The following is a 22,733-nucleotide window of genomic DNA, read 5'->3' on the forward strand; positions in this document are numbered from 1 at the left end:
TCGAATAATTCCTCGTCGATGTTACAGGTCAGCAAAATTTATCTCCATTGTGTTCGAACGGTTGTAATTTTTCGCTTGTTCACGCGGCGCACGCGTTTACGCTTCGACTCATCGACATCTACGCTCTCCACACTCCACGCTCTCGAATTTCTTTGGTAATTTTACCTCGATCGTGTTTCTATGACTCTTCGATTGACCTTATCACGATGTACTAGCGTTGTGAAGTTTTCGACAATTTTATAATATATAAAAATAAGACAAAAATCAGGAATATATCGTTTGTGACAATTGTTGCATCAATAATAGTAACATTCAGTTTATCAACTTCTCAGCAGATTGTATTAATTTCTTTTAGATATTTATAAATAACAAACGAAAGCTCAAGTGTACTTTTGTTATTCTTGATTTTCGTCTTACTTTAACGTCTGGTGTCTTCCTTTAGATCTTCCTCTGTTAAATACTCTGTAGAAATAAATGCTATTTCTGTGAACGACGTACTTTTTTAGAGACATCCGATTTTGACACACCTTTAAAAGCAAATATACGTTAACCTTGGCAGTCTAGTGTTAATCTCACCAGCTTTCAACTCCCACAACAGGGAAACGCCTCGAACTTCCTCCGTTCGCTTAATTCTCATTGTTCCGAAGAAACAATAAATTCTTGGGCGTCAATTGTCCCACCGAAGGAATATAAAGTGAAAGCTTCCTCGGCGAAGGTTAAAGTCGATTGTGACTCGAATTGCGCGCGTACTCGCGAGCGGATGAGCAAAGAGGAAGCGGGCAATGAGCAAGTGGAATTAACGAATGTTATACATGACCGTGCTTTTCGATGGAAAGGCAAAGGCAACCGGACGAATTAACATTGATGCAAACGAACCGGAGGGAAAAAACTGTGCCATGACACGGAATTTTCAGTTGGAAACGAGCGTCCATAGAGGATGTGAGTCTGCGTCGACGTAAAAGCACGACAAGGCCGCCCGATCGTTTTCAAGCCTACGTATATTTATTCATGACTACGCTCGTACGTGGTTAATTAGTCGAGTCAATTCGCGATATTGCGCAACAATCAAGTTTATTAGTATGTACGGGGAGTTCTGCTGCTCCGAGTAGGAGTCTCATACTGCGTGACAGGTCGGGTCGAAAAATGTGAAAAAATTCGTTAAGTACGTGTGTGCTGTCGGCGATGGCTCGTGTCGACTGATTTCGCTGTAAATTATTCATTCATACGCATGTATATACTGTACTCGACAGGCAGGTGATGAGATAAGCATATTTTTAACTTGGGCGAGCTAGAGTTAATTTGAATAAAAAAAGCTACAGGAGATTATTAACTGTTGCATGATTGGTGATAAAAGAAACTGACATGAGATTTTCATACAATTTTCTAGGTTCCTTTTTTGTTTACCAAATTTGGAATTCATTCAGGTGTTTTTATGAAGAAATATTATATAGTGCTAATTATTTTTTTATTATCTAGATAATAAAGAATATGTATGAGATAGAAGTAACAGTTGTAGAAAACTATAGGTATTGTATAAGAGATACAAAAATTGAGAAGCTTTAACTGTAAGAAATCGATCTTATGTATAATAAATCAAAACTCGTCAATTGTCTTTTACGTATGGTATTGTTTTCTAGACACCTCGTGTACCTACTACTCTACATAACTGTTGGTGATTTTCCAGAGAACACTCTATACTGGAAATATTTATTGTCAAGCAAAAAAGTCCTACAAGGAGATCCATTTATGTACAAGAATCTATTGATGACTGTATCTTGCGATTTCAACGTATAAATGATTATATAATAAATAGTTCTTAAATAGCATAATCGAGCAATCGACGTTCGAATAAGAAAAACTAAAGCAAACCGAGCACTTAATTAAGTAAACTAAATGTAAACACGTATTGAATTAAATTACCTGTCTAATGAGTTAAATTATTAAATGTTAAAAAATTATATTCAAATAAAAAATTAAACATTCCTGAATTTGAAGTAAATCTATTTAAATACTGATCAATTAAACTTTAACCTTATTTCTCCATAAAGGGATAATATATTAATATTCCTTTCGTATTTAGGTAACAATTATTAAGAAAACAACGTGTCCCTATACTTTTGCTCACTACAGACATCTAATAGTTAAAGTGTTAAAGCATCAGAATCGCGATTTGCAACGTTTACACGCGCCAAAGCGTAAGAAGAGTCTCATTATGCACCTGCGTCGCTGCAGGATACTGCATTTGCGTGGTGAACCGCGAATTCGTGACGACTCGACGAAGGATCAATGCAGAGTACGTATTCACGGACGGATCCATTAAGATCTAGGTGCAGAAAAGGAGGATTCGCGGGCGGCTGCGGCTTCAATTTCTCGAAGGTTACCACCGCGTAATATTTGCACCGAGGTGAAGTCGAACGTTGGGAAATACGGAGGTAGGTATGTCGGAAGGAAAACAACGACGAACAAGGACCACTTCTTTTTTGCATTCCACGCGAGTCTCGGGAAATGATTAATTTCGCAACGCAACGCCCGGTGATTCAACTAGCGAAGGAGGAGGAAAATTTTAGCAACTTGAATGACAGAACTGTATTTATAATAAAAACAATGTGGGAAAATTTATGATAATATGAATGTTTTCTCATTGTGCCAACGTTTTGCATATCGTAAAAGGAAGTTTTGTAACGTTTTTATAGATAGTAAATAAGTAATACTTCTGCTACCTTGAACAGATAAAAGGAAATAAATAGTTTATTCACAACGAAAAACTCATTAAGTTGACTCATTAAAACCCAAAATTGTATAAACGCGACATTTCACTAGCTAGTTCTTTTTAGTGAATTTATATCATTGTATTCTCTTTATTCATGTTGTTATGAAAGTAGGTCTCCAAGACTAGCTTAATATTCCTTTTGTTATTATTTCTTCTTTCTGATTTAGATTTCACAACGTTTTGAAAATTTAAGAATTGGAAGTACTTCTAACGCATCAGTTTTTTGTAAGTCAAACTTTTTTTCGTGAATCTTTTTCATTTAGTATGCATTTATATAGCGTCTATTATTGTAACGTCTTCTCTTTTGTCACGACAAAATAATGTACAGAATGTACATATTTACATTTTTTAATAACGTTGCGTTTACGTAACTTTAGGCCTTAATGGGTTAAGTTAACGTGCTTACATTCCTCCATCCGTAATATTATCGGAATATCCGCAAGTAGTTAGATGTATCTTCGTAATGCTGTCTTCTTTTACTTGTTAATAATAATAAAAATACACATTCTACGTCCTTTCAATAACCGTCGTTCCAATTCTCAATAGTATTGCAACAAACAGAAAAAGAGGATCCTTCTCTAATAATGTACAAGTACGAAGTATATCTTTCGGTATCGTGCACGATGCAATATTCTCCATATTTGTCAAGAAAACCCATTATATCACAGATGAAAACATAGTGTCCTTGCACGTTGCCTAATTAAAAAAGGAGAACTCGATCGCGATGGTTAAGGAGAGAGGAGGAAGGGTGTCAATTAACTCAACATTCTTGCACGTCCGTCAAACGCTTCTAACTGCTGAAAATGGCACAGCATCTACGGGGCAACTGCGACCAATTCGCGCCAGCAATATTAATAAGCCGCCAATTAGCATAAATCTGTAATTCCGGCATGCCTCTGCTGGTCTAGTTCTCTACATGGTAACGTAACAACTTCAACGTCCAACTCCTGCAACATCCTTCACTGATAATCCATCCCGAGCTACGCGAGTTGACGATACTAGTTATAAGCACAAACATTATTCATGGAGCAGATTTTCAGAAAATCAACATTCTTGATATTCGTGAGGAAGGGTTACTTCAGAAAAATCCTTTTGACTAGTAGAATTTTGTATAATGTACTAAAGTGTGATAGAATAAAATCTTCTGTAACTTCAACCTCCTTTGAGATATGGCACCTCATACTCTCATATTTCTCCTCTCGTTTGAGCAAACGAGATGGTTTAGCGATTTGCATTTCTTTACATATGCAAAGCCCACGTTGTGTATCCTTAGCACGTAAAGCGCAAGGAATTTTAAAGAAATTTTTTAAACCAGCTTTCTCTATCGAAGAACAAAAATTCTATAATAGAACAGAGGTTAAAGTTTAAACGAACTTGTAATGGCATCCATAATGCTGATTGCGACAGTAATGTCTTATTGGCTGCGTGCGATCGCGACAAGTATGGCCCAACTGTTGACTCACGGATCATGTGACCTGTAACGTAATGTTATAACAGTAATAAAGTACGTGTACAGCGGTGGTATCTGTAATAGGTGTCGGCCATTTCGACATCACGATCGTCCAGATGCTTCCAGACAGATCGTAGAATCATTCTTATTATTCATCGTAGTTTCCATCTATCATCACTGAAGTCATTCAGCCACGTTCACCGAGAATCCCGCGACGCGACGCCCTTCAGTTTTTGCAATTATTCAGTAACTATAAATCGTTTCTGTCAATTAATTAATACCTATTGTTCGTGTAATGACATTAGTCGGTGATCATAGTATGCTCTTCAAGGTCAAATTCATTTCATTCTTATGCGTGGTCATCATAAGATTCAGTTGTAACGCTTGAAAGATAATTATACATTAATGCTTTCTTACTATATGTATGCGTTTTAATTCCTTCAAGATTGCATCTAGATGCAATAAATACGTCTCACTTTTTCTCCAATGCATAAAATATAAATTATTGTACAACCATTATTGTCTTTTTCACGTGATATCTTATATCACACATTTAATAGGTAATTGTTTGTATGGTATTGTAATTATTACATTCCTAATTTTTTGTGTAAATATAACTGAAGAATTAGGATCTGAATAGAAATTTGTTTTACCTTTTAAATATTGCAACATCTATCCACGTTATTTTGAATATTTTATATATTTTTGCATATTGTGTACATTTCTGCAAACTTAAACTTTCCATAAATGCATAAATGTGACAGTGTAGTCCATAATAACAGTTTCAATTGCCTGAAGGTAATATTCTATATTGTGTGCAGGAAACAACAAAGTGAACGTGACGAAGTAAAATAATTTATTTTCTAGGCTAATTATTGGGAAAAACCAATATGTATGCTTATGCAAAGTACGTTTTTTCTGTTACGTTTGATCGAACGACGACTGGGTATTTGATTATTAACGATGTGGTTCTGATATTAACCAAATAGATAATACGTTAAAAGAGCTGGATTGGTCGACGATATTATTGGCCAACTCGTTATCTCAATAATGCCATGAGTGAACTTCTTTTGATTCATCGTTCACTGATCCAAACTTTAGGTGAAACTACTATTTAATCTGACTCGATAAATATGGAGGCGATTAGGCTCCACTTGAATATTCGGAACTTCTTCAAAGTCTTCTTATACATTCGAGCAGATCTTTTTTTCTGGATTAATTATAGACATCGAACGTTTGAGAAGATCGCAATTTTTATGAGTCTCTTGACTATTTAGATCCTAACAAGATTCTTGCTCGCGGATATAGTTTTTTCATTAAAAATACTTGTAAATGCAAACAGAGCATATCGAGCACCTGCGCAAGTTTTCTTTTTTTCTTATTAATAGAAATTTATTCTGGCTCTTACATAACCTCAGACATTTATTTATAAATTCACGAGCCTGGCATATTTTGCAAAATACGGAAGCGTTTTCCATGGTATTGTACTTTATAACAATTAGCGTCATACTGGGAAGGAGTTCAATGAATATAATACAGTAACAAGTCAGAGTTACGTCTAAAGAGAGTCTTCTACTTGATTTAGCTTTTCCATCGTCTTTTTACAAGCAAGTTAAAAATTTGTTTTCGTGAGCATTTGTGAAGATATTTACTTAGATTTCAGTAATATCCATAAATTTTTTTACAAAAAAGAATCAAACCTGTAGGCAGTGTAACCGTACACGTAATCACTTAACGCCTCCAACTCAATCATTTAGCAGAAATCTTCTAATGGATTTCACGATTTTGTCCATTCTGTTCATTTCAAGCAAAAAAATAAAAAAAATTCATAATTTGAATGAGTTTAGTTGCGACAGACACTAGAATCAATGCCAAGATTAAATAATTAAAAAGATGTCAGTAAATACTATGAAACATGACTTACAAAAAGTAAAAAAAAATATGTCTTTCAATCAACTCGATATTTTACATATCTAACTATTTGTATATGAATCTCTACAAATTTTCTCGCGTCTTTGTAGCAAGATGTAAACGGAAAGAACTGCGCAGAACGTAAAATTAAAACGATGGTTACTTTTATAATTAACTTAAGTAGAAAATTCATTCTACTTGAAATGAAATCGGAGTAGGTCACTCGTGTACATAGTAACATACACCTGTACCTTGGCGGAATATTCCGTCATCCATGACACAGTCCAATCAAAATTGGCGATGCAAATAGATAAACAAGTCGCTCGTTCCAGCGTTCATGATTTCCCTGATCACTTGAAAGGACGCTGTTTGCAAGGTTGCTCCTTACTTTGTATTCCTCGCCAAAAACGATTACAAATGGAGCACAGGTCAAAGAAGCAGACACGCACTACGAACGCCGAGGAACCCCTTCGCGCACGTGAACACGAATTCCCTCTTGTTGGTGAATTTTTATAGATACTTGAACCGTTGCCAAAACGCTATCGTACTCCTTTCACGCGCGCTGCCGTTTCGTCTTCGAAAATACGACGCGCGTCGCTATATCGACTCTGATAGCAGTCAATCAAATGTTGGCTGCAGTCGAAACTATTTTTGCGAACTGTAAAATTATCGATGATGTAATATTATTCTGCTGTGGACAACAGTTCTGTGCGTTTACACAATTATCTAATCGGACGTGCACACTTTACGTGCGCGACCTTCGCGCTTTCTGTACCGTGACGTTCCTCTTCTTGCTACTTCGCTAGTCTTGTAAGGAAATGTTTATTTCAAATAAATAAGTGACATTTGTTTGTAACGGTGACTTCGCTACGCTTAATAAGGGAACTTCAAGCTACCGATATTTTGAGAACATTCAAATATTCATGAAATATCGACAGAATGTTCGATAACATTTCTTCGTCGTCATTAATTTGATATCAAGCTTATAATTCATAATGGAAATAATTAGATTTTGTCAGAATGTCAGAAGTTTTCCACGAAACAAATGGTTTACAATTAAAATTCTGTCGATAACGATTCCATAGTACAGATAAATACATGGAACTCAAAATACGTAATAAATTCAATTAGTCGTATCTTGGATGTAATGTTAACCTACTTTTATAGTTATTCGCAGATATGTATTAAGTATCTATATATCTTACAATATCGATTCTTGCTGCATTGTTATTAATATATGTTGCTCGTTTATTTCGAGAAAAAGTAAAAGAAACCGAATCGGCGATCAATAACGATTGAAATCCGCATTCAGAACCAAGCTGCAGGATTGTATCAACCTCGATTCTATCGAGGATTTTATACGGTAGGCTACAGAAATATAAAATATACATGTATGTATGATTGAAGAAATTATTCTTTTGTTAGGAAAGTATATTGTGCTTTAATGAGAAATAATAGATCACTATATCCAGAAGACATTCCAGATCGTCGCGATTTTCTACAACTAGACCAACAATTTGATGATCAAGAATTAATTTGATATTAACTGTAGGTGATGAAAAGATTGTTCATTCCAATATTGTAATTGTTTTCTAATTTAAAAAATTCTCTTTTCTCAATCGAGACAATTAATCCAGTAATATTGAATAAAATCAAATATCTTTATAATGAAAGATTAATTTTATAAATAACTCATGATAGAGTATTTTGTTAATTAAAATATATAAATACTATTTATCTTCAATAAGTGTTCAGTTAGGCATTATACATATATATATGCTCTACTCGTCAATTACTCCCCAGACTGAACACTTGTTCTCGGCTCTCAAAGAGGGGCTTTATATCGATGGAGAAATATGGAGATAGCGTAGCTCTATTGAGAACCGCCGATGAAGTACACAGGAATTTTAAGAATCGGAGAAAATCTGAATAGAACGAGGTCGTAGACCGCGCGATGGGTATCGATTACGTCTGTCATCCAACGCATTCAACGATCCATTTCACTCGGTTCAGATCAATGGACCACGAAGCAAGGAAACTGATCAGCATGCGGTCGCTTAGCATGACAGCATCGATGAAACATTTCAACGATGGCCGATATCGGTGGCAAACACTTGTTGTGGAAGATCAGTTTGCTTGGGTAAGAGAAATCTAAGACAAATAGGAGCAGATAAGCCCTGGTAACTGTATATTAGACTCCCATTTAGCTACTTGGAGATATAAAAGAGTTTCTTTTTCTTTTTTAAGATAAATATCGTTACCTATACATCATAATCAACTTCAGTGTTTTTATTTTTTCTGGAAATTAGAGTCAGGCTATTTAAGACCATAATTGCTGATAACATTATACACGTAGTGTGATAATAATTTTATAACAATTATATGGCAGGTCCAACGGACTTCTGGACAATTCTACGCAGCAGATTAAAAAGGAGCGGCAGTTGAATTGATTTTTCGGGATCATCTCCCCTAGGGGAAGATAAAGCAAGACGTAACCGTCTTTTCTAAGCCAGTGGCTAGCTACCCCTTTCAAACGTTCTCTATTCAAACGGACCCAGCCTTACAACCTATCTTTTATCCCTTCCGCACGTCGTTTTAGCCTCAACGTCTTTCGTTGAGTATAACAATGAACGTACCGAGAAAAATGTCGTGGAATACTAAGAAGAGTTACTAATCCAATCAGTGGGAATGAAGATTGTTTGAGAATCATGAGTCAATTCTCCTACAATTTATCTGGCGATTGTATCGTCATACAAGTTCAATGTGATTAAATGCATAATCACATGAAGAAAATGGTTGATGCTACTTGATAAAAGATTGTTGATCAGTTGTTTTGGATCAGGTTGTTGATCAGGTTGATCCTTGGCATACTAAGGTGGGATCACTCAAAAACCCCAATCCTATTTCTTCAACACGATTGAATTGAAATTCTCAAATTTCAAATACTTCAAGTCTTCGAATATTCAAATTTGTAATTCACAAATTTCCAAAGTCTTGTTGTACAATCTCTATCAAATTTCGAAATTCCAATTCTTCAGTTTAATAAGGGTTAATACAATTATTCTTGTATCAGTTTTCCTACAAAAACCTCCATAAATCATGAAGTTGATTAGTTTAATTTCTACGATGCTCAGCCTTCGGCTCCAATCTAAAGTTACGTCAAAATAACATCTGAAACAATATTAGCTGTTACTCAGAGCTCGTACTTATATGTCTCTGTTTATACACTAATAAACACAGTTATAAATCAAAATTAGTGAAATATAAGCTGAGCTCGTAAAACGAAACGTAAATCAAACGGATCGCCAAAAAAATGTATAGAAACGAAACTTAAGCAGCGAAGAAAACCCTTTTCTCTAACACTCTATCAACAATACCTCTTATCGGGGTCAAGCCTCCTCCAACTCAATTCCTGAAAGTTACAGACACGCGAGTTCACGGCGCTGAACAGTGATTCGAGTCGGAATGTTAATTTGCATCTCCACGATGCATCATCGGCGCGGTTAATTGCGAGTGTAGCCGCCACGCTCCAACTGGTGGGGATATACGCTGGGTGTTCGTAACGCGTACCCACATGCAACCCCATGTACGCTCGCAGACACGTGTGCAGTGTACACGTGCACGTGGATCGCGTGTGTGGATATACGTTGCGCCGGGTGGGGGGACGACGCCTCTCTAAGCGACGCTCCGCGTCTTCGTCAGTCAAATCGCGATCGTCCCCGCGTGATGGGCCGCTGCTGAGACCGAAAGACGTTCCGAGAAGACGCGGTGGCGAAGGTAGTTGCTCGGTGACACGGGTGTTGAACAAGTCAGTCCGTGGATCAGCTCTCTGTGTAGGCCAACGCATTTGGCACGCACGAATATTCCGTGGAACACGTTACGCCGGTTCGTCGACGAGAATAGACGCTCTCCGCGAACAGGAGAGACCGTCTTCCGGATCCCCAGCTCGCGCTCCCGGTTCCGGATATCAGCTTTCAACTAGACTGCGGATTTGGGCCGACAGTTGTACTCGAGTGACAGTAGAGTGGATTTCGAGTTGACCCCAAGTGCTAAGTTGCCCGCAGAATGAAGAGTCTGACGATTCTTCTCCTCCTCGTGGCCGTGACGATGTGCCACGAGCCCTTCCAGGTGATCTTCCAGTGGAACACCATCGACGTGGTCTGGCCTAGCGACGACGAGCGACAATACGCGGTTAGTCACGGCGACTACATCCCAGCTAACAATTTCATAGCTGGCATCAAGTTCTGGAAGGGCAAAATGTATCTGTCCCTGCCCCGCTGGAAGGACGGGGTGCCCGTCACTCTGGGAGTGACGTCTGCCACTCCAGTTAATCGAGTCACTGCCCCCAACCTGGAGGCATTCCCCAGCTGGGAAATGCAGAAGGTGGGTGATTGCAGCGCCTTACAATACGTCCAGAGCATGGAGATCGATCCCATAGGACGCATGTGGGTCCTCGATTCTGGTCGTTCGTCCTCCCTATCGGAGACGAAAACCGCCTGTCCGCCGCGATTGGTGATCCTGAATCTCGAGAAAGACGGCGAGGTGTTAAAAACGTACGAGTTCCCTCAACACGTGGCTCGCAACGGTCACACTAACTTGAACGACATCGTCCTGGACCACGAGGATGGCGGTCTGGCGTACATCACCGACAGCGACCTCGAGGATCCAGGTATAATCGTCTACTCTCTTCAGAACAACACCTCCTGGAAGGTCAGGCACGACTCGATGAAGGCGAAACCCGAGGCTGTCAGGTTCATGGTCTCCAAGACTGCCATCAATAAGCCAGTGCCAGTAGACGGCATCGCTCTGTCGCCAGCCAGCAGCAAGGACAGGCAAGTGTTCTACTCGCCGTTGTCCTCGTTCCACCTGTACTCGATACCAACCTCCGTGCTGAAGAGCAACGTGAGTAACGTGGACGAGCACGTGAAGGAGCTGGGAAGGAAGAACTCCCAGACAGACGGCATGATGATGTCCGCTACTGGGGTGCTATACTTTGGTCTATTGGCCGACGACGCCGTCGCCATGTGGGACACTAAGCTGTCCATGTCTTTCACTACTGGACAGAGGGTGATCTCCAGAGACCACGAGAGGATGCAGTGGCCAGACACGTTCGCGTTCGACGAGGACGGTAATTTCTACTGCGTCACCAACTCCCTTCAGAACGTGGTGAACAATCGCGTGAACGTCAGCCAGCCGAACTACAGGGTGGTCAGGGCGAAGACCGGCGTGAAGAGTTATCAGTACTTGGAGAACGGGAGTGCACCGGAGCAGCCGGAAATACCCGCTTCAGTCGCTAACAGGATTAGCTTCGCGGTAGCCACCGGATTAGCTATTCTGTTAGCTTTCGTCGTGCAGTAACGTCTCTTTCTCTCGTTTTCTTTCGGCGCAAAGAATAGCGGTAATTATTGGAAATAGGGTACATCACAGAGATTTCAGTGACCTTCGGATATGTTGTCAAGGTCAACGTCTTGAGTAATCGTGTTGTATACATTGTATAATCGCTACTTGGCTTTAGCTTCTTTTTTATCACTTTCCCTTAAATTCATTTTGAATTATCTTAGAAATCTAGAGAAATAGGCAAATTTGAAGCTTTTATTGTATGTATGTACTTCTACGAGGCGGAGGACGATCTTAAGAGATGGAACTGTCCCTCCTCCCTCCTCCCCTGTTAACTGTTTTATTGATAATAGGTTTTGATTAGATCTGGGTTCTATTTAGGTGTCGACTAATTTGAAAAAGATTATCATCACAAATTATATTAACTTGTGATGTTGGTGTTATTACCGTCATGTTTGATTATTGGAAATCTTACAAGGCTTGACTGGCGATGAATGTCAACGCCCAGGCGTAAACCGCAACATAAATTTCGTTGATCTGGAGAATGATACACATACGAGAAACTAGGTATAGCTAGGCATGTAATGACTCCTTTTTAAATCAACCCAAATCTAACCAAAATTCTAAAATAGTACTATAAGTACGTGGTATTTAAAATACATTCACGTATATCTCTAAAACTGAAGCCAAACAACGGTTATATGCATAAGTAAAAGTACTTAGAGCCTTGACCTTGACACTATACGTAACCTGTTCTCAATAATTACCGAAACAGCACTTGAGCAGAGGTGGAAGAAACGTAGACAGGTTCTAGAGGTGGCGTACAACAGCGTTAAAGTATCGAGAGGCCTAGGGCCGTATTCTAGCACCAAATCTTGCGATAGGGCCTGCACCCTCGAGAAGATGACTTAATGAGCCGCCTCGAGTATCTCGTAGATTTCTTCCACCCACACACGCTCACGACATACCAAAGACGTTCCATTTGTCTTCGAGGGCGTTCAGCTTATCTCCGCGGTTGAATACCGCGAGGATGACCCGTCCAGTGTTTCTGGTGGCCTTGAAGTCTCGAAGTGGTTCGAAGTATGAGAAAAAGATACGGAATTACAGATTCAACTGAAAGAAACGTACTGTGGAGTAAAGTTAAACATTTTTAATCGCGAAGCTCGTATTATCGATGAAAACACTCTATAGATTGGTAGTCGATCGCGTCATCGCGAATCCTACCAACTAACGAGTAATTGGATAGGAGTACACGATCCAGTCGCGAGATAACGTCAAATTCGACGAATTAAAGTGTCGACGAGAAGACAGACGCGCGAATCGCCTCGATTTCTCGAGGTTCGAAACGACCAAGAAACGCGTCGCTCCCGCTGTCATTTTGATTACCGTTGCCATTTAACAATAAAATTCTCATTGACAAGATACGAGTAAAATTGATCTCCAACCGTTCTATTCGCTGCACTTGCGGACTTCGCTGGGAGGAACAGTAACGCGCCAACGTTTCATCCCTCGGTCTTGACACAGTTCTGTCTTCTCGATTGCATCAATTCCTCATTCAAACCACTCAGAAAAATCCAATTACTTTGATTACCTCGATCGAGCAACCAGCCGTCTTTCGTCCCGCGAAAAAGCGAACCGCAGAGAAGCACCGTCTTCTTCGATTTCCAGAAGTCTGGAGAAACCCGATAACCCGAAACCCGAGCCGTAAATCGATTATCGAACCAGTCAACATCGCTCTTCGCTGCGGTAGACTTTCCGAAGGAACAAACTCTCACGGCGCCGCGGAGTGATTTGCTGGCGATTACGCTCGAGAGAAAGTATCGTCACGATTATAGTATATTAATAATCTCATGCGTATTCGTTCCACGCTCGAATATTTAATTAAGAAATCACACTGAACACACACGTGGCCAGGAAACAATTACGCTTACGCGCAGAGCGAAACTTTCGCCTCGATTCGCGGTTAATTGACCTCGAATTAACATCACCGATGGTGTGTATTAAACCCACTGGGAGCATTAAAACGCTTGCAGTTCGATTTGGAGGGAAATTGCAAGGAGGAGATGAGAAAAAATGTAATGACAGTTCAGAATATGGCATAGATGGATTCAGGAGGAAGATCAACACTTGTTGCCAGGAATTATGATAAGAGCGCTCAGCGGAAGGAAAGAAACATTATTGAGCGTAAATTTAAAAAGGTCATAGGTCTATTCTGAAGGCGGGAAAAACAGCTCGGAGACAAACGTTATAATAGCAGCGATATCGATTCACCTCTTTGTAATCAACGAACTTTATTGTTGGACGAATTGATTCTCAGTAACGTAACATGACTTTTGAATCACGTTCTATTTGTGAACTTGGTTTCTGTGTGTTCTTCTTTGAATTTGTACACGACTGCGCAGATATTGTCTAACGTGAACTTGATACTGTTCGCGAGTGTATTTTGTTATGGGTAAAGTACTAGGATGCTCAAAACAATCAAATTATATAATACTTGATGAAGGCCCAATTATTTTGAACAGTCATCTGTAACATTTGAAGAGCTATTGTCACTATAGGAAAGGTTCTATAATGCTCAAAATAATCAGAGAACCACTTAAGTATTTAATACCCAATGGTGTTATTATCTTAAGGGGTTGGTATCCTTGTAAACATTTGTGCTCCATAGTGCTCAAAATAAACAGATCGCCTAACTTGGAATTCTGATTACGTTGAGCAATATTTTTCTTTTTAAATGGGCCAGTCCATCAACTGAATAAGGATATTGAAAAACAACTGTTTAATTGTTTTGAGCAGTCTATAGATCTCTTAAATTATAAATTAATGTTAGCCTTAAGTGCAAAGCATTTTGTTTTTCGATTGATCATGTTCCGTTCAAATATCTAAGTTACAGATATACTTCAAGAGAAGCCAGTCTACGTAGTAAAATTGTTCAGTTTTATAAATAAACGCTATGTGTAAATATCTATCCTGCAAAACATTTTTTCTGTCTCCTAAGTTAACTTTTGTATCAATATTTCAATTTTATGTACAAATGCATTTTAATAGTTACCTTGACCTCGTTTGAAAGAGCATTTACTCCGAAATAAAAACTTGAAAAAACCAAGACTTTATAACGAACATTACACGAATAATGTACTGTTCATTCAATGTAGCATGTAAGGTGTGTTTCTTCCAAGAAAAGTGGAAGTACATTTGAACTGAAACTTGCTTCGAATATCACCTGTTATTAATATTCATATCTACATCGTCGAAGAGAGTCAAAGAAATGACTCGTTGCAATGATAGAAGCCAGCTTCGCGAAAGCGATTCAAGTACTGCGTCACGTTTGCAGAATTCGAAGAAATCTGCACCACAGATTCGGGGCGCTTCGATTCTCATGAGTCATACGCTCCGCGGCTCGGGAATCGACTCGATCGTTGGTGAACTTATCGCTGGCTACCAGTCGAGATCGAGCAAGCTATCGTGACGGGATCGTAGCCGAACGCGAAAGGGTGCACGCCTACATGTTCTTAATCGTAGACGAAAAGAAGGGAGAAAGACGATCGATGCGTTACCTTACTCTCGACCGCCTTAACGCTCGAGGACTGTGAATAACTATACCGTACTGTATGTATGTATGTATGTATGATGTATAATTAGTGTGTACGCTACACGTAACACGTACGAATAGCTTTAATGCGTATGGCCTTATTTACGGCGATGAATTGAAACTGTACACGAGGACGGGGCGTTGGGAAAACGCGAATTATGATCATTTGTCCTAGACCACTGGTTCTCAAACTTTTCCCCTTGACGCCCCTTTATGGCTTTTGAAAGCGTCACCGCTTCCCCTCATCCCTTTCTTATGGCTCGGACTACTTAAGTAGTTTGTTAGCTTGAATTGTGTTGCAAATTGGATTATAATAACTGCAGTACAAGCTTGATTATTGGAGCACATCAGAATATATTAATGGGAAAATTGCTCGGTTGGCAAGACAAAAGAATTAGAAAATGAGGATGGATATACACGTGTGGAATACACTGCTAACTTTCTGTTTAAAAATCTTTCCTCTTCTTTAATACTAATATTTACATGTTCGCTACTAGTGTTATACACGTGTGACGCACAGATTGTGATTTATATTTTTTGACATTATTTTTAATATTTATATAGATACTATTTACGCATTTGAGAGTTATAATTTTGTATCTTGTAATAATAGGAACAGAGTCTATTCATTATGTTTATAGTTTCTTCATTACAAACAGGAGAAAAAAAATATGGATGGTGGATTTTTTGACAAATAATAGTAGATTTTTAGTAAATCAAAACAAATATACTGAATATCTCAATATAAACAGTCTTTATATTTCTAATTTGGAAAATCAAAATCCTGTTGTATTGAACAAGCTGTCTGTCCATAAACCTAGTAGTACCTCATTTTGTTCACATGTAACCAAGATATTAGTTAATTACAAAAACCATTGCAGTGTATTTTTCCTGCGTTTATATGTAACTATTGTCCTGATGCTTCTTCAATTTGAATACCACATGTAAATTGACTCGTGCATTTGAACGTGTGAACTTAGTAAATCCTTCGTAAACAAATTCATGAGTCATCATAATTGCGCCAACCTTGTAGGAAGAAATTATGATTTATTACTTGAATATATCCTTTCCGCCAACAGGTCCCTCCCCACCTAACAGCATCGCGCCTCCTAGTTTGAGAACCAGGATTCTAGGCGCTCGGTGAACGCAACTTTCCGCCATTTCGCGGCATTTATCGCCTGCAATTGTTCTAATTCGTGGTGTGGATCGATCCAGAGCGCTTGCTGTTGCCGATTCTTACGTGCATTTCTTAGGCAAGGTGTTCATCTATAGATGGGGAAAATTTTAACGCGTACAATGCTAAGTAATTTTTATAAATTTTTCACTTCCCTTCAAACCTACAAATATGTATTATTGAAACCAAGAATGTTCCATGATTCGTGAAAATGATAATACACTTATCATTTTACAGAAAATTGTAAGTGTATTAACCCTTATTATAACAAGAGAGATGTTATAACAAGAGATGAAGAATAATATCGAAATCCCTGAGTGATCTTACCTTGAAACGATAAAGGTTAAACGGTGGCTCTAAATGTGGAACTAAAACGAAAATCAAGAATAACGAAATTGCACTGGAATCTTTATCTATTAATTATAGATATTTCAAAATTAGCAACACCAATTTAAAACGTGGCAAATCGAATGTCACCATTATTAATGCAAAACTCGTGACAAGGATCAAGCCATGAAGGACAGTGATTATTATAGTCACTATCTAATAATGAGTCAACTGTTACACAATAACAACTATGGAAAATGAATATCCCTCTTCTGTCAGTGACTACGATAGGCTTTCTTTACACTTTGTAATTAACAAACAAAAGTTTAAACGCAATTTCAGTATTCTTGATTTTTGTTTCATTTTTAGATCCAGAATTATCCCTGAAATTTTTCCTCACTTGTAAGTGACCACCCTGCACACTTTGCACGGAAGCACGTTTGCTCGGCAGACTCGTAAGCATCGTAATTTATCTGATTGCCGATTGATTCTCAGTGAACACGCGGGTAAGCATGCCAAGAAAATAGGATAATAGTACTGTGTAAACGCGATGTAAACATGCTACTGTGTACGACGTCCGATACTGTATCTTTTATCGATAACCCTTAGCAAGTACTTGATACTTTGTTAGCGTTTACTTGGCGTCGGCAGGTGAAAGCTTCTGTGAGTTTACTTGGGAGAAATTAATTTAAATTAAGAGTGAAAAGGAATATTTTAATCGTATTATTTTATTAATTTATGCGTAGAACGTTATGCTTAATACTTTGAGTGTAATTGGTATTTGTTTCGTTCGCGTTAGATTTTTGTACGTCAAAAAAGATCGAGGTCTTTATCACCGAGATAGTTACCTTCCCCTTGGTAATCTTATTATAAATAGGCTATTTTTCCTATCGTGTACAATTTACTATAACCATGTATAAATATATTATATTCACTGTGTAATTCCAAATTTCTGTAGAAAAATATCTTTTATTTTACTATTAGGATCATAATAATTTATGAACAATGTCTTCACTTATAAATAAAATAGATACAGTGAAAATGTGTGTTTAATCATTGTCGATCCTTTTTTCTTCAGAAATCCCAAGTTTAAAAGTGGTACATACTAAGAGTTAAACAATACAAATTACGACACCACCTATATAGGTATACATGTAATCTTTTAGTAATGATTCAGTAAAAAATAATTAAATCCTTCACTAGACTGAATTCTTATATTTAGATTCAGAAACAAAACAAGTAAGAGAGGGTAGTAGAATTTCGTGGATCGGTTCTCCTTGGATAAAAGTAGAACCATTGTCTTTAAATACAAACTGTAGTATAGTAGATCTTCAGGAGCTAAGTAGACGAAAACAGAAAAGTTCATCCAAAATAAACTTCGCTTAAAATTGTCTGAACATCAACATCGACGTAATACGAAGCAACAAATGTTACATAAGGTAGTCAAACACGGGAAATCAAACATTTGAAGATCTATAGAGTACTTAAAACGAATACCAATAATATTCTCGAGTCAGATTTTTTACCTGTTCACTTATGAGTCGTTATTCTCACGTCAAAACTAAATCAAATTTATTCATCACATTTATTTGTCCTTAGGTGAGTGAGAAGACTACTGTAAACGATTAGAGCCTAGACTGCTTACACAAATCGCACGACTATCGATTCATTTAATTTAATTTAAAAAAACGAAAGAATTAAATGCATACTATAAATATTGATTTCAGATATTAAACTTCAACTGCAAACGGTCAATATTATTGTTAATATTCTCACCAATAGGTACTATTATTAACGTTTGGCTCACAAAAATCACATTTCATCAAGATTCAACCTCCATTCCCTCAATATCGACCACACCTGATCAATAATATTGTCAATATCGAAAAGTATCGATAATATTATTGATCGCGTGCGAGTTCCTTTAGTCTCGTCGAAAAGATGAATGAAAAGAAAAGAGCAAACAAGAACCCATACCAAGAAAATACTTGTACTGCTATATTCATAAGCTTTGCGAGAGCCTCTCTTCAAAGTCGAAGCAACGATCAGTAGCCGAAGAGCAGCAACGAAAGAAAACACGCAGCGTGACGCGTGGTGGTGCTAGTAAAGCCAACGTGATGCGAGATGAATGTTTCATACGAGTTGGCGCGTGCTCGGAATCCGTGTTTCCAGGTGCATCTGTTAATCGCGACAGAGAGGAAAAGAACGCCCATTATCGAGTCTGTGCCATCTACGCGAGAGCCGACGGCGAACGGGGACTCGCGTACGAAAAGGGAAAACTCCGCGAAGGTACGGCAATCTCGCTTTCAGCCTCTTCCCACAATTGTCTCCTCTTTCAGCACGCAGCGTCCCAGTTTTGCGGCGAAGCGAGCCGCACGCACGTTATTACGCGAAGCTGGGGCCTAGCCCTGAACCGCGAGTCAACGAACGGCCAGGGAGAGGCTCGAACGATTACAAAACTTCGACGGGAAAGCCCCGTGCACCTGAGATTAATCGCTCCGATCTGGAAGCAGGGTGCGCTTTGAGGCCCGCTGCTAAAGATGATAGTGGTGGCAACTGAAATGTTTCGAATCACTCGAAACGAAATGCTCGAATCACTTTGAATATGTCACGAAACTTAGAGTTCTTGAAAGTCTTGATAGTTTTAGAATGTTGTGGAGAGTCGATAGATCTTGAGAAATGGGTAATTCGATACCTTAGAAGCGTTTGCAATATGTATCTTTGTCCAAGCAGCATTATTACCTTAAAGTATTGGAGGTTGAAAGGTTTGGATATTGAATGTTCGGATAATGAAGGTTCTGCTTCAAGTTCTTGGAAGAACTTGAGCCACCCCGAAGGAGATTCAAGAAATAATATTGAGAAAATGTCTTGCTTAATTACCTCGAACGATGAGGTGTGTATAATCTGATATAACTATTTGTTCGTTTGTTTTTTCGTAAACGATAGATGTCCTGCGTTTACATGCGTGTAGACTTAAAAGAATCATCCTAAAGTGTCCTAAAGGATCAAAAACACAGCCTTAAATATTACCACACTGATCGTATCAATTTACTGAACCCTATAAAAATGTAGGGATTGAAATACATAATATTGAAACGTAACCAGTATCTACTTTAGTCGATTTTACTCGCGAAACAGAGACTAAAATCCCAGAATCTCACGACACAGTGAAACCTCTGTTCTAACTACCAGATTCTAGGATCTTGGAAGACTCATCCTGTTATTTAAATTAGAGACGACGCGTTTCGCCACCCTAGCGGATCTGAGAGCACAGTTTGAGGTTCATTATTCTGTTTGCGCAATCCTCTAACGATGAAACGTTTCAAGGCTCGAAGAGTGAATAAATTCAAACAGGAGCATTTACTTTAACGTAGAATTTGCAAATTTTGAATCCTGTCAAGGTGGAACCAGCGTGTCAAAGCTCGAGTATCAAGGGGATAAACTTCCACTTCTGCTTTAGCTTTTGGTTACATCGTAAAGGATTTATCTTGATATAGGCTCCAGCGATTTCATTTCACCAGGGAGTACACTGCGCCTTCAAGTCTATTATGTAGACTATATCTCTTTATTTGCACAATTCTCTGCTCCGCTAGGGCACTCCTACATCCTCAAAGAGCTAATAGATTAAGGCGGTACATATTCCTATTAGAAGGCTCGATTGTAAAGGGATGCTTGAGGATTTTTGTTTAAAAATAAATAGTAGGGTGCAGCATCGTTAAATTTATTCACTTAACGTATTACTATGTAAACTGTATATTCTACATATAACATTCCTTTACTATTGCTGTTACCTATATGTACAATAGTGGCGTTAATCAAGCTTTCATGGGGCGTGTTACCCATTATGTATAGTTGACATGACACTTGATTGGCATATGATTAACACGACAACATGACTCATCCAAATCAGATAATGACTAGATAATATTAATGTAGATAATGCAAGTTAAGATTGAGGTTAGAGAAAACGACATGTTAACCCTTATTTAGATTCACAAAAACTAAACCATAAATGCATTTGTTTTTAATAGAACATTCTTCAAATCGAAGTATATATATAACGTTTTCTTTACAGAAATATTACAGTTCTAAGCCACGCAGTTTTTTCACGTCGATATCTAAAGAAACTACAGACGAAAACTTGCAATAATCCTGTTGCGTACATGAAACGGCATAAATGACTCATAAAGTAGCATAAAAGAAGCGGAAAACGCATAGCCTTCGAGGCTCCAGCGGTTACTTGCGTTTACAACAAATGATGTCACCGTTACATGGGAAGAATATTAAACAATTTGGCTGACAGACGGTCTTTGGTGTTTATCATCGCTCAAGGCGGTTTCTGTTCATTCGTCAGATGGTTTAAACGCTAGCCGAAAGTTCAGGGAAGTCAGTCGAGCAATTTTGACTGCTAAGATTAAACGTGCCACAAATAGTGATTGAATCAATATGTATACTGTTGATAATATTCACAAAGTTCGATATCAAAGTATCAGTAGTAAGTATCGAGAGGCATCGAAATTTTAGGTACTTGATATTAATATTAAAATAGCATTAAATACTAAATTAAGTATGAGGTCAAATTCATCTGAATAATGCTTCTATGTGAATTAATCCTAGCAACTGCATATATAATTATTTTACAAAAAAAGCAAGGTAAAATTTAAGAAAAGACAATTTCTTTGTCCTAATGAACTAATGCAGATGGATTTAAAAGAAATAATCCTAAAAGTAAATTAAGTGCTACCATATTCAAAACCAGAAACAAAACACGGAAGTATTTATTTAAAGTATCGAATACATCTCGCTGGATAATCGCTTAATTTGAGCATCCGATCAATAATTATCCGCAAACTGCGTCATGGCTTTCCTCCTTCCTGAAAAGGTGCTCGCGAAAGCGTTACATCGAAGATAACTCCGTCTATTGTGGCAACTTTGCAAAAAGGCGGTTCGCAATTGCGAAATCATAAAGCCTCGATGGGTCTTCCTGAATTCTAGTCAAGAACGATCAAAAAGCCACATTTGGACTACATGAAAACACGTATTTTGTCATATAAATCAATTGATGATTTGAGGAACAGTATAAGTTCAAGAACCACGTTTTGAGATACTTAATCCCAACATGTAGTTCTATGGATTTTATGTACAAGGTGTTTCAGATCTCAACCGACAAACTTTGTCAACATATTTGGGAGATTATTCTGAGCAAAAAAAGTTATACTATACCAACACTATAGATCGATTTAGTTTCGTTTTTGAGATACAGAAAGGAAAGTAGTATAGACCACAAGTAATCAGATATATTCAAGCTACTTAACTTTTAATTATGATACGTTATTTAGAACTATGTTTTACACTGATTTATAGTGGTTTAGACTAATTGGAACAAATTGTTTAAATTTAATATAATAACTCTTGTAAATAAAATTGTAATTTAATATAATTATTGCAGATAAAAATTTATTCGAAGCAATGGAAATAATATCCAGTTTTACTTTGATATATTAGATCAAGAAGAATAGCTAGAATATTCGCTGATTGGTTCTGCCTTTAAAGATAGATCTATATCCGGATTCTCGACGCGCGAGGTGAAACTGAGCGCAGGCGTGATAATCAGATACTTCTTTAGCACCGTTTTGCAGAATTATAATGAGACGATTAAAAGATTTTTTATACATATTTGTAAGTTATGCAGTGTCGTCATGCTAGACGGCGCAAACAAGTACAAGACGATTTAAGTGGCAAAAATAGTATTTTCGATAAAAAAAGCGTTAAAAACTGTTTATAATCTAAAAAGTGTAACGGAGCTAGAGAAGTTTTAGTGTTTATTTTGAATTAGTTTTAAATTTGATTCCATTAGAAGGAAAATCTTATAAAAAAATATTTTACAAAGTTACTTTTTAACTTCTCTAAAGTATTTTGTACCATGGAATCAATATGGAGTTAAAGCAAAATGTATGGATACTTGTATCATCAACGATTGTTACATTGTGTATTAGAGTGTAACATCGCTATTACGTAGTCTTCATGCAAATTAGGTCTTATTAATAAAGCAATGGATGTTAGTAAATCTCGGGTTTGTTATTTTCATCTGAATCACGCATTGCATAACTACGTATGTATTCTCATCTCGATAGATACAAAGCGCGCAACTGCATATTTAATGAGTGTTCGT

At 37.8% G+C, this 22,733-nt stretch overlaps 1 protein-coding gene across 1 annotated transcript; it reads left to right on the plus strand.

Annotated features, from left to right (window-relative positions):
• Positions 1-9,857: 9,857 nt before the first annotated feature.
• Positions 9,858-14,434, plus strand: LOC143178769 (dopaminechrome tautomerase). The gene has a single exon (XM_076377597.1). The coding sequence runs from the start codon at positions 10,197-10,199 to the stop codon at positions 11,487-11,489; it is 1,293 nt and encodes a 430-aa protein (XP_076233712.1). The 5' UTR covers positions 9,858-10,196; the 3' UTR covers positions 11,490-14,434.
• Positions 14,435-22,733: the final 8,299 nt, after the last annotated feature.

The sequence above is a fragment of the Calliopsis andreniformis genome, chromosome 5 (genome assembly GCF_051401765.1).
Source record: "Calliopsis andreniformis isolate RMS-2024a chromosome 5, iyCalAndr_principal, whole genome shotgun sequence".
NCBI lineage: Eukaryota > Metazoa > Arthropoda > Insecta > Hymenoptera > Andrenidae > Calliopsis > Calliopsis andreniformis.